We start from the raw sequence: 13,378 nt of genomic DNA, 5'->3' as shown, positions 1-13,378 counted from the left end.
CTGCAGCTGGATCTGAGCACTGCAAAGGGGTGCCTGGTTGTTTCCTAAACTCAGCCTTCTACCATGGAGTTGACGAAGAAAACTTTCCTCTCTCTCAAAATACTAGAACTCATGGGAATCCAGTGAAGCTGATGGGCAGTAGGTTCAGGACGGACAGAAGGAAATACTTTTTTACACAGCGAGTGCTTAAAATGTGGAATTCACTGGCAGAGGATGTAGTGATGGCCACAGGCACAGACAGCTTTAAAGGGGGATTAGCTAGGTCTATCAGTGGCTACTAGCCATGGTGACTAAAGGGAACCTCCACATTTAGAGGCAGTCAACTTCAGAGGAAGGGTTTGTCCTCTATGCTCTGTTGTTGGCCACTGGGTGAGAAAGGATGCTGGACTAGATGGACCTCAGGTCTGATCCAGCAGGGCTCTTCTTATGTCCTTGGGTGCATGCATCCTATTCCCCAGTCCTCTCACAGTGGGGAGAGTTGAATTGATGATGCAGGGGGGTTCTTCATTTGTTCACATCCGTTCAGGGTCTCCCATAAGACTGGGAAGGGCACCCGTAGGACTGAGGCCTCTGCTCCCAGTCTCTCCCAGGGAAGGACCGAGGGAGGGGAGGTACAAAGAGCACGAGTGGCCCTGGATGTCTTTCCGTGCTTGCGTGCTACTTGGACGCTCTTGTGTCTCAGGACACTTCGCTGCCGAGGATGTGAAAATCAAACTGAACGACCTGAACCAGAAATGGGAGTCCTTGAAAGGCAAGGCGTCCCAGCGCAGGCAAGACCTGGAAGACTCTTTGCAAGCCCAGCAGTACTTTGCTGACGCCAACGAGGCCGAGTCCTGGATGCGGGAGAAGGAGCCCATCGTGGGCAGCACCGATTATGGGAAGGATGAGGACTCTGCGGAGGTACGTCACGGCCTGCATCGGGAGTGTTCTGATGCTCTCAGAGTCAGAGTATACAGCAAATATCGCACGGTCTCAACGGTAGTGTGTGTGGAAATCTGCCTGGGGACTTTTTGAGAAAGGCAAACTATCGGTGCTGTAAAATAAAAGCAGAAAAGGAGCCACGGCTCAGTGGTGTAGATCTCGTGGTTTTCGTGTATCAGTGGTGTAGATCTCGGGGGTCGCCGGATCATTGACACGAGTTCAATCCCAGGCATCTCCCAATTAAAAGAGAAGCAGGTTCAGGGAGACCTCCAACCTCATGCGCTGCCCATTGGAGCAGATAGTCCTGGGCTGATTGGCTGGTGTTATAAGATAACTGCCTACTCCAAAAACGGGATAGGTGTGTGTTGTAAAGGGATCACACAGCATCAGTTTGTGCAGTTCATAAAGAATCTTTGGGGAGCTCAGTGGAAAAAAACATCGATCCGGCCGGCACACGGGAGAGCTTCCCAGTGTCGCCCATTCTCACCACGCCGGCCCCACCTCCTCCCAACAAGTCACCTTTTTTGGGGGATAAACTCTTCCTTTTTAAAAAGCTTAGTCACCAAATTCCAGTGTAAACCCTATGACACAAAAATTAAATCTGTCAAAAGTCCAGAGTTATCCGTTGAATAGTTCTGATGACTAATTTCTCACTGTGTGTTTGGTTTTAACAGATTTTAAAAAATGTTTACAGTGTGCCTGTTCTGATGTGCTTTGTTTTTCTGCTTCCAGGCTCTTCTCAAGAAGCACGAAGCTCTGATGTCTGATCTCTCCGCCTACGGCAGTAGCATTCAAGCCCTGAGGGAGCAGGCCCAAGCATGCCGGGTAAGAAGGCACTAGGAAGCACCTGCCGCTACTTTCTTGTCCCCACGCAGGCAGATTGCCCCACTACGGAGGGTGTTGCTGGCAATCTAGAAGACATTTAGGACATTGGATTCATAACAGTGATTTTTTAATCAGTGACCCTTAAAAAAGTGTAAATGCTTTAACATTCATTGGCCATTTTTGCAGCAGATTTATTTTCCCAGGGAGATGACTGTGAATCTGATTTACCCAAGGGTATTCCGGTTTGTCCTCAGCAGACCTGGGACTTAAACTCTGCTTTCTCAAATCCACTGTTGTCAGCAAGGACCAGATTTATCTCATTTATGTCCAGGATCGATATAATCTCTGGATCTCTTTTTCCAAATTCGGAAAGTACAGAACTTTTGAAGCACACTGTTGAGCAGAAGCTACAATTAAATCTCTGACTGATGGTAGCTTCCTGTTGCCTATGATTGACTATGATTATGGCTCAGGGAGTGTGTTTTAATGTTTGCTTCAGTGGAGTGGACTCCCCTGGGTAATAGAGCCACCCGTGGTCTTTTTTTCAGCAACAAGTGGCTCCCACAGATGATGAGACTGGCAAAGAACTGGTCCTGGCCCTGTACGATTACCAAGAGAAAAGTCCCCGGGAGGTAACAATGAAGAAGGGAGACATTCTGACTCTGCTGAACAGCACCAACAAAGTAAGCCTTTCTTTCTTTCTTGCAAAAGCAGACTGTAACGTCAGGGTAGGCGGGGTGTGTGTGTCTTATTTTACACTGTCAGGATTCAGAGAAAATCCAAAGAGCAAAAGTTGTATAATAAATACCTTTACTGGAACTAACAAAAGTTGTACAGCAGTGAGCCCCCTTTGGAGTTTCACAGAACCCTTCCTGAGGCTGGATGCTAAACAGAAATGTGTTGAGGGGAGAAGAGAAAAAGCTGTCTAGTGATAAGGAACGTAGTGGAAGCCTGGTCCGCAGTTCGGAAACTGCCCTCAGTTTGTTAGGCCTGCGTTGTTATCCAAAGACCTGGCCGTATGAACCCAGTATGTTTTAGTAGCTTACCAATACCTTGAATCATTCATGAGCGACGGCTCTCTCTGTGGGGTGCCACACGTCAGAAATATCAAACCCTTCTTTTGTTTACACAGTCCCCTAGCCTGAGTGTGAGTGGAGTCTCTCCTCTTGCTTGGAACTGAAGATTGTTTCATCTCCAGCCTCTGATTCATCTCCCCTTCTTTCCCTGCATTAACAATCTTTGCTTGCAGTGACTTCAGGCCATTAATAGGCTGCCTCTTTTCTTCCAGGACTGGTGGAAAGTGGAAGTGAATGACCGGCAGGGTTTTGTACCAGCTGCCTATGTGAAGAAGTTAGACCCGGCCCAGTCTGCGTCCCGGGAGAACCTCCTGGATGAGCAGGGCAGCATAGCCTTGCGGCAGGAGCAGATTGACAACCAGTAAGATCAAACGAGGAGGACCCGCAGACCTTGGGAGGGGTGATCCTTTTTCCTGCCGTCAACAAAGGGCTTAGGGGACCATTTCTTAACACTGTTCACAGCAAATGGTTACACTGAAAAGATGACCATATTATTCCTCTTTTGTTTTAATTTCATTAGTTTAACTTAGACTTCTCTGTTTCTTTTCTTTTTTCAGTCGTTAAGTTTTTTTACACTTACTGCCTGACTCTTATATTATCTGTGTTTTTTGTGTCTAACTGTTCCCACCCTTTCTGTCCTAAGCATCCTTTGTTTTGACAATCGTAACTCCCAGATTTTTCCAAGCATGTGATTCTGATTAAGATGCTTCCCAAATCTAATCACCTGAAGCACGCAACTGGCTCTTTGCAGGGCTGCCTGCAGGCAACAGATTACTCTGGGGGGAGGGGTTAGATTGCGTTATTCAGCTCCAGGGCACACATGCATGCATTTTACATATATGTGTGCACACACCTTTTATGTATAGGTAGATACAGGTATTTCTAAGACTTTGCTGTGCAAAGAAGCAAAGCAGCCACATAATTTAGTTCACTTCCCCCTCCTTGAGTGCCTGGCAGCTGCAGATTAAGTTCTGGACCGAGCTGCGGATGATAGGAGTCATCGTATCACAATCCTGGGAAAAGCAGAGCTACATTTTGATGTGTCTTCCTAACTGCTCTTCTGCAAAAACCACTGCCCCTTTTCTCGCGGGGGCGGGGGGGGATACCCATAGAGAATTCCATTGCCCTTACATAGATTAGCCCACGTATGATGAGTGGTGCAACTAGCATTTGCCTGCTGGCACCATCCACCAACTAAGACGTCCTGTGGTTCCAGCTGCATTACAATCCAAACAGTATTCTCCCACCAACCCTTGAGAAGCCCCATCTACCTGTGATGCAGTTGGGAAGCTGAAAGCGGCAGCCAGCAAGTTCACGGCCAAAACTGAATCTGAACTCACATCTCCTGGTGCTGAATCAAATTCTGTAAAAAAAAAAAAAAAAAAAACACCCTCCCCTTGACTGCTCCCGGAGGGGGAAATAAAAGATTATGCCTGCTTTTGGAACAGAACCCACCCCCACCCCCTTTTTGGTTCTAAGGATGGGGGAGTGCTCATATGATACAAGAGAGGAGGCAGCCCTATGAGGAGAGCAGAACAGTACTGCTGATGGTTTCTTTTACAGTCATTTGCACCCAAGCTCCGGTCCTGCTTCACATTGCTTTTGTGACGGCATCCTCATTCTTCCCACCTTTAATGGACACCTCCCTTCATTGCCTGCCATGAATGATCCCTGGACGGAGCCTCTGCCTTCACTTGTTTTTGTTAATCTGACTAATTTTGTGCATGCTTTCTGCTGTGCTCCCTCTGTCTGTGCAGGACTCTCATAACTAAGGAAGTCGGCAGTGTATCTCTGCGTATGAAACAGGTCGAAGAACTGTGAGTAGGACTAGCCCTTTGCAAACCGTGCTGTCCTTGTGCAGTTGCCTTCTCGTTCTTTCTCTGTTAACTGTCACTCCTTGTCTCTTCCTGGAGCAACACTCTAGGCCAGTTTACTTACTGTCAAAATAAGTTGTTTAAATTGCTGTCCCGGTATGTATTGGTGCTGGCGTTCTTCCAGCAGGCTCAAGTCTGTCATTTGGTTGCTTTCGCTAAGCTGGAGGCTGTGAGCAATAGTCCCTCTAAGCTGTGGAGTCTCATGAGCAAAAATTCATCTTCGTGAGCTACTGGCATTAAAGCTGTGAGCGAGCTATCTGACTACTGCATACGTCAGTTTGCCTTGGAGCCCTCCTTCCTGAGCTAAGACCAAAATGTGTGAGCCAGAGGCTAAAAAACTGTGAGCTAGCTCACACTAACTCAGCTTAGAGGGAACATTGGCTGTGAGTGTACTGCTTTCTGTAAAAAGCCCAGTGTCTACCAGAGTTGTTGTTTTGACTTGGGGGAACTTGAATTTCCGGGGGAGGGGTAGACAAAGAGAAAGAAATTCCAGTTTATTAGATTTTAAAAATCACCTAATTTAGACTGGATGCTTGCACAGTTATGGGCATATTTGGGCAAGTTTGCTGGAGGAGGAGGCGGAAGCTGAACCGGGTAAGTTTGCATTGCATAGAAGTTGTATTCATTATGAAGTCTTTAAAAATAACCTGCCGAAGTGATCAGGCATTTTAACAGATCAGCAAAATCCGTACAACCTTCATCTGGACTGAGAGTTTATCTGTATAGCTGTTTTCCCCCCACCCTTTGGGGGAAGTGATGATGGAAATCTGTATGAAACCAGCTTTCCCATTAATGGGTTCAACTCATGACCCGACTGTCACCTCAGGATGATAAACCAGGCAGCTGTTTTTTATGCACACAGTAGAATTCCGGGAAAGCACTGGAAACATTCCAGGACTGCCTGTTTTTCTCAGTGATACAGCCCTAGTATGAAATTTCTGGTTTTAATTGGGCCCCCATAGAAGGCTTTACCACCGGCCAATTCTCGGCTGTATGGGAGAATTAGAAGAATCCAGGTCTTCTCAAATGTTGTGGCTCTCCTCGCTTTGAAATGGGCTGTAGCAGCCATAGTAAAGATATTTTTTGAGAATGGCTTTTCTTGTGGAAACTTTAGCTTGTCAGACCTGCTTTTCTCAAGGTGAAGTATTCCTGTATTTCCTCCTTTTTGGAAAAAAAAGAAATCCTCAGATTGGCTGCTTTTTGTTGAGGGCTTGGAGCGCGTTAGTTTGCTTCAAGGATTGACACACCAGCATTTTTTTAATGTCTGGAAAATGCTGATATCAAGAAAACAAGCTTGGCTTTCAGGAGTATAATGAAAAGCCTCCCATTCACTTTGCTTTACGTCTCAACAATAACAGTATACTCGTACAGGAGAGCTGCAACACCTGTTGTGAAGGAAAGCATCAGCTTTTGCCTGTAACAACTATTCTGTTGAGCACATGAAATGCATTTGATACATGTATATTTGTCAGTCTTGGGAACTCATCCCAAGTACAGTATTTTGTTTCGAGGGGCTGAAAGATGGGAAATATTTCTGTTGAATGAGACATGCAGTGGCTGCAGAATGCCTTTACTGAAGCAGTAATGTCTGCACAGAGGTTCCTGCATTTAGTTATTCTGCACTAAGTTGGCACCCCCAGTACTGCAGCTCTGGTCTGCCTTGACTCTTAAGCTGTGGTTTGCTTTGCGTCTCCCTCTTCCAGAAACCTTGTGTGCTTAGAGGCCTTGTCTCAATGTTCTGGCTTGTTTAGTAGAGAGACCCCCTTCAGGGTTTGCAGCTGCGTGGCTCCGTAGAACACTCTGTCGTCATCTTAGGCGTCCCTCCCTCTCTGATGCCTCAAGTCCATGTGAAATATCTTTTCCATGTGTCCCTGGCAGAGTATTCAGAACTGACTGGGCTCCCCCATCTCCCTCCCGTCTTCTAGGTATCACTCTCTCCTTGAATTGGGAGAGAAGCGTAAAGGCATGCTGGAGAAAAGCTGCAAAAAGTTCATGGTTTTCCGTGAGGCAAACGAGCTCCAGCAGTGGATCAATGAGAAGGAGGCTGCGCTGACCAACGAAGAGGTTGGAGCAGATCTGGAGCAGGTCGAGGTGTTGCAGAAGAAATTCGATGACTTCCAGAAGGTGAGCTGTGGCTCCCTACGTGGGAGAATGAGAGTCCGTCCTGGCACCTTATTTCTCCCTCCTCCAGAGTAAGAGCTTTCCGTCACATTTATATCTTGTGCTTTGTCTGTGCTCAGGTGTTTGAGAAACATCAACTCCTTAAGGGGAGTGAGTGGCCCACAATCACCCAGCAAGTGGAAGTTTGCCCACCGAACGCCTTTGTCCATCATACCACACCCACCGGTTCAGATTGGCTGGTCTGTTACGTCATGACAATCCTCTAAATCTTTACAGCCTATACCTGGGGGTGTCAAACATGTGGCCCGGGGGCCACATTAGGCCCCCGGAGGGCTTCTGTCAGGCCTGCACTGGAACTGGCCATTTCCTGCTTCCAGTTCTGTTGCTGCTGCTGCTGCATCATAGCTTGCTTCGCCAGACTCTCTCAATTGCTCAGCCATTTCATGTTTTCCTCTGCGTCCTAGACTCAGAACTCTGAGCATGAGATTTCTGTGGTGAATGTCAATAAATCAGAAGTAGGTTTGCAGCTTACAGATACACATTTAAACAGCATACTCAAGATTGCAACAGCACAGACATTTTGATGCAATAATTCAGAGCAAGAGGTGTCAGTTATCAGATACTTGTTTTAAGCAAGTTTTTAAGTAAAAAAAATCCTTTGTGTTTGTGTCCTTTATAAAGTTTATATCTCCACTACCTGGCATTCCACTTTATGACACGCATGGCCCGGCCCAACAAGGTCTCATTTATGTCAGATCTGGCCCTCATAACAAATGAGTTCGACACCCCTGGCCTATACGTTCCTGCTCCTACAAGCCACTTAATGACTGTCTCAGTGCCATTCCTCCTGTGCCTTACCCCTTTATGATATCCCAAAACATCTCCTACTAGGTGACCATCATGGGGCTACCATAAGTGTAGCCATTGGTCCAGTTAAGGGACGAAGAGTCTCAGTTAGTTTAAGCACTCTGATCTCTGACAGCATGAAATAGACATGAAACAGAATGCTAAGCCTATTCAAACCCACTGATCCAATAGTAGTACAATGTAAAATGGAGAAGCACCTGCTTTTTCTTTCATACGCTCTGGTATTGTTGGAAGCTGAATCCTGAAAAAGAAATACAGATTGGGGGGGATGTCACAGTATAAGGCGCCGTCGTACTCAGTAAGGCTACTGGCCTTGTACTTGAAGGCCTTGTACTTGAAAGCATCTCTTGAAAGTCTCAAGAACACACGCCATGACAGCCTGCAGTTCAGAAACTACCTCTGGTGAGAAACATTTCTTGATGGCTTTTAACCTTCTGACTTTGCTGCTCTGTGCAGGATCTGAAAGCCAACGAGTCACGCCTGAAGGACATCAACAAGGTGGCAGACGAGCTAGAATCAGAAGGGCTGATAGCAGAAGAAGTGCAAGCAGTACAGCAGCAGGTCCGTTCCCGTCTGATTGAGTCCTCCCATGTAATAGAAAGGAGTCTCGATGTTCTCTTATTCAGCGTACTGCTTCCATGCAGCTGCAAATCTTTATTTTGTTTCCTGATGGACCTTTTCTGATACGATTTTGTATTCAGTTGTGCTAAATTTTGCTTTTGGATTAGTACTTCAGGTACTTCTCTTGGCTCCTTGCAGTATATTTCCATGGTGAACATGTGGGTGGCCATCTCTTACGCCATAGGTGTCACTGTAGAAACACAGGGAGCACACAGCAACTTCTGTAACGTGTACAGAGGCCCTTGATGGGATCATAACAAGGATTTCCTTGGCTTTTTCAGTGTCTCTTCTCCACCTGAAAATCAGAGAAAAGCCCATACTCTAAGACTGAGGTTATGGGCTTAATCCCATGCACTGTTCACAGACCACTTTGCATAGTGAAGGATCATTAGCTTTCCACATCTGTTTCTGTTTATTGTCCAGCCTGACAAAATCAGCCAGAATGGTGATGTGGCACATTTCCTTTTAGAATCTCCCTGAGTATAAATTGCACTAATATATCAAGAGCATGTGGGAACATTATTTGCCTATGGAATGCCTTCAGAAAATTAGGATGTTGGAGAGCTCCTGTCTGTCCTTAACTCAAGGCATGGGAAAAACATTCTTAACTTCCCCTTCCCAAAGAGTTCACATCCTCCTGGAGTTTCTCATAGAAAGCTAAATGAGCATTTTCTTCTCTTTTCCAGGAGGTTTATGGAATGATGCCACGGGTAAGCGTCTTCTCTAGTATGTAACCATTGGTCTAAAAAACCCCATCTGAATAGGGGCCTCGTGAATACGTGTCACACAGTGGCACCCTTGAGGATGTGCGTCATGTGTTAATCCTATTTTTGTAGTAAGGTCAAACTTGATGTGATGAGGGCATCCCTGAGGAGTTTGGGCATAAAACAGGCTTGGGGAAATGTGTGAGTGTCCTTTTAAAACATGCACACACGTGTGTGTAGGTAAGAGGAACTAAACCCTGCCCTCCTTACTTGTCTGTGCTCTGCTTGATGTATTCATGGCTCAGCTCACTGCAATACCAGAAGTACTCTGGGTTTAAGACAATGCATAAAGAAACAGAGCACAGTGAGAAAAGGAGGAATAGGGGCAAAGTATAGTTTCTTCAGGAGCTGTGGTGGCTCAAGTGGTTAAGACACTGAACTGCAGGCTGTGGAAGGTCGGTAGTTCAGCAGTTCAAGACCCGGCTGCCGCAAGACGGGGTGAGCTCCCATCTCTAGTTCCAGCTCCTGCCAACCTAGCAGTTCGAAAGCAAGAAATTGCAAGTAGATAAATAGGTACCGCTTCGGTGGGAAGGTAACAGCGTTCCGTGCACCTTGGTGTTTAGTCATGCCGGCCACATGACCACGGAAACGTCTTCGGACAGCGCTGGCTTTTCGGCTTTGAAACGGAGATGAGCACCGCAACCCTAGAGTCGGATTCGACTGGCTTTCGAGCAAGGGAACCTTTACCTTTACCTTTTATAGTTTCTTCACCTGTACATTCCATTTTTATATGTAGGGAGAAAAAACCCTTCTCACCCCTGTTTTCCGCATGAACAGATAACTAAAATAGGCACCAACCGACCCCACCATTCACTGTTTAAAAAATCCGTTTTATAAATGTCTGTATCTGCTTGACGTCTACATCTCTTTAACCCATTCATACCCCATTCTTGGTAAGATTGTATGGACCCACACATTCGAGTCCCATGCATGCTGACTCAGAAGTATGTCCTGCTGAGTTCATTGAGATATAATCTCAAGTATTCATAGGATTGAAGCCTTGCTTTGCTTTTCTTGTTCATCTAAAAACATAGATAACAGTCTGGTTGTAAGAAGTGCTAGATGGTTGCATTCTGTACAAGAATGTGGTGGATTTGATTTGTGTGTCACGTTTGTGAAGATCTCATCGTTCTTTCTAACAGGATGAAACTGACTCAAAGACAGCATCTCCTTGGAAGGTAGGACCAATAACTTGAATATGGACAAGCACCCTCAAAGTGGGGTTATTTACCTTGTTAATGCCTGTTCCGTGCTTCTGTGACAATGCGCTTCTGTGACTCTGGCTTAGTACTCCACTCAGATTTTGGTTCTGGAAGACAAGGGGAAAGTAGCATCCCACACTGTCTGCCTTGTGAGGTGACAAACTTTGCCCTATAAACTGCGGTTTGGTCATTCCCTAGTTAATTGTGAGGTACAAACGTAAATGGGGGTTTGTTGGTTGGCATCGGACCCAAGTTTTACATAAGGGTTTGTAACTGGCTCGTTAGCCGCCGTTTGTGCTAACTGTGGTAAGTTAACGATGTCTGAATTCACAAGTGACAGATTGTTGAACTGCAGCATCCATCCTGGCCACAGAGATTGTGGTGTAGCAAGGTTATCCTCCCTGCTGGGAGGCGGAGCAGAGGCAAGAAGTGGACAAACTGGAATTTATTAATTTAGTATCTGAAGGGGGTAACCAGGGTCTTTTGCAGAAGCCACCATTTATTGTGACAGTCGAATGTAGCCCTAATGAGATGAAATAAGTTGCCCTCATCTTCAGCACAGTGACTGTTTTGTTTTTTTAAAGGACATGTCGCTCTAATCTGACTTCCTCCTTTTGAAAACTAAACTGTTGATTGCGTGTTGATGTTAGACTGTCTAATTAACTTGGTACAGCAGTTAGCCTCAAAAAGCATAAAGCCACGTGTCAATCATTGGTTTGGTTCCAGAGGGGCCCCTCAGTATGCAGAAGGCGTGTTCCGCTCGTGGAAAGGCAGTTTGGTTTTTTGTGTTGCGTATGAGAAGTGGACAATCTAGAAATGTTCTTCCACTTGTGGAACCTCTTGCAGAAACCTGATGTCTGCTACAGAATTTCCGTGCTTCAGCACTTGCGGAAGTCTTTGCACAATGGTGCTAGTTGTGACTTCCCCCTGTGCTCAGTTCTTAGGATGCAGAGTGCATATCCGTTATTTGGGTTTTCATGCGAAGGCAAAGGAACATTTTAAATTTGAAAAGTAACTTAAGAAATGATCAGCTCACACCACAGGATTCTTTTCCTTGCTGTCGCACTAAGGTGGTTTGTGCGGGGCGCTGGTATGCATGCATGCAGCAGTGTGTCCTTAACAACAGTGTGGTCTGAGCCTGAACAGGATATACACCTAAAACGCTTTTTACCTCTCCTCTATTTAGTTTGCAAAGATGGTGGTGCACACTGTGGCAACATTCAACTCCATCAAGGCAAGTCTACAGCATCTTATCTCATTCTAAAGGAAATTGTTTTCTCTCCAATATTTAGCAGTGGGTATCTCTGTCTCCTTGCCATTCATTGCCTCTTTGAATTAAGCTGTCCAAAGGAGGGTTTCCCTTATCCAACTGATCATAGGAGTTTGATCAATTTATTGGAGGAGGGGAGTATTTTTTGTGTGTGGGTGCCTGTGCCCGGATAGGCATGGCGACTTCTGGTGACTCCTACTGGGGCACGGAGGACATTCAGAGAAGTGGCATGATAGCCTGCCTCTGGCCTCCCGGCCCTGGTATTCTCTAGAGGTCTCCCATCCAAACACTTGCCAGGGTCCTGCTTTAGCTTCCAAGATCTGACAAGATCCGGCTAGAGGGGGCTGTCCAGGTCAGGGAGAGTTTAATCAATTTATTAATCAATCTGTATAATTTGTGTATGCCTATAACAGTCACTTCAAATAAAAAGGCATGCGTTGGTTTTAAATATATTATTATTATCATCATCATCATTATTATTTTCTATTTGTATCCCGCCTTGCCAAGACAAACTGGCTCAAGGTGACAAGCGTCCTATAAATGTGTGTCATGAGCATAGCCCTGCTAGATCACAACAGATGTCTGTGTGGTCCAGGGTATACTGTTTCCTAAAGTGGTCCGCTACATTCCCCTGGAAATCTGAGGCCACAGAGGCCTCTCCTGTCGTTTTCACCAGCAGCTGGGATTCAGACACACAGTGTCTGACTAGGAAGTTTCCATTTAGCCATCATGGCTAATAGCCATTGATTGTCACGTCCTCTGTGAATTTGTCTAATGCTGTTTGCGTAAGAACATAAAAGACATGCATGTTTCAGCAGGCTCCAACGTAGATGAGGCTTCCTCTCCTGAAGGTGAGAGGAGGAATGTCTCTCCTGAGATGGCACTTGCTCTCTGTAATGTTTGAAAGTACTTCTTTTAGAAATATTTATTTCAAATGCATTTCCTCGTTAACCTGGGCACCTTTTTAGTTGATCAGACCAGTCCTAGAAAGAGGCCCTGGAGATGAAAATGTTTTGTAGCTCTTCATGAGTTTTTTTGTTGCCTTCCAGGAACTGAACGAGCGCTGGCGATCTCTCCAGCAGTTGGCAGAAGAGCGAAGCCAGCTTTTAGGCAGTGCACACGAGGTCCAGAGATTTCACAGGTCAGAAGCAGTTATTTTTCTTTGTGCTGGATGTGGCGTCATAGATGGATGACAGGCTGGCCCTTGGAAGCTTCTGCCTCCTCCTGGTTCTCTCTGCAGGCAGTTGCCATCCGAAGCAGCACCCTTCGTAACTGGTCATTATATAAAAAGATCCTTATGAAGGCCATTCATATTTTTAAACTCTAAAAATGAAAGAAAGGTTAAAACCACCTGAATTTGAAATAAATGGGTGGCTGATTGCCTTGTGAGAAAAAGGTGCGTTTCACATCGGAGTATGTGGGGTTACACTCCAACAACCCTGTCCAGGGCTATACAATTAATCTTATTGGTAGCAGCCGTTGGCGAGCAGCAGGCACTAGGAAAAAGGCTTGGAGTCAGTGTACACATCTCACAGACACTATTTACAACAAGAATAGAGTGTATTTAGCACAGGCTTGCAATCAGAACTAGAAAGACTTTAAAAGAACATCCTAAGCAATATTTTGCCTAACTACACAATAGAGCATATTTACCAACATCAGGTAGGGTCAATAGTCCAGGATAGTCCATGGCAATAAGCCAAGAGTCCCAAGGGATTTGTAAGAGCAGCCCCATCTTTGCAAGCATGGGCTCAGCTCAAAGGAGTCCTTTGTTCTGCCGCATGGCAGAGACAGCATCCCAAAATGACAGCAACAGAGCAAAACAAGACAGCAAGAG

The 13,378-nt window shown here is 45.8% G+C and overlaps 1 protein-coding gene across 1 annotated transcript in view; it reads left to right on the top strand.

Moving 5' to 3' along the window:
• The window catches only part of SPTAN1 (spectrin alpha, non-erythrocytic 1), an 85,860-nt gene that overhangs the window by 36,664 nt on the left and 35,818 nt on the right, over positions 1-13,378 (top strand). Inside the window, exons 22-32 of the mRNA XM_015426457.1 lie at positions 683-900; positions 1,654-1,746; positions 2,295-2,429; positions 3,035-3,183; positions 4,580-4,639; positions 6,622-6,820; positions 8,141-8,245; positions 8,992-9,015; positions 10,212-10,247; positions 11,458-11,505; positions 12,591-12,682. Coding sequence (XP_015281943.1) covers positions 683-900; positions 1,654-1,746; positions 2,295-2,429; positions 3,035-3,183; positions 4,580-4,639; positions 6,622-6,820; positions 8,141-8,245; positions 8,992-9,015; positions 10,212-10,247; positions 11,458-11,505; positions 12,591-12,682 — 1,159 coding nt within the window. The remainder of the gene's footprint in view (positions 1-682; positions 901-1,653; positions 1,747-2,294; positions 2,430-3,034; positions 3,184-4,579; positions 4,640-6,621; positions 6,821-8,140; positions 8,246-8,991; positions 9,016-10,211; positions 10,248-11,457; positions 11,506-12,590; positions 12,683-13,378) is intronic.

Source organism: Gekko japonicus, unplaced genomic scaffold (genome assembly GCF_001447785.1).
Source record: "Gekko japonicus isolate JY-2015 unplaced genomic scaffold, Gekko_japonicus_V1.1 scaffold1064, whole genome shotgun sequence".
Classification (NCBI taxonomy): domain Eukaryota; kingdom Metazoa; phylum Chordata; class Lepidosauria; order Squamata; family Gekkonidae; genus Gekko; species Gekko japonicus.
The sequence above is the reverse complement of the archived record's forward strand: the minus strand, read 5'-3'. Positions and strand labels throughout refer to the sequence as shown.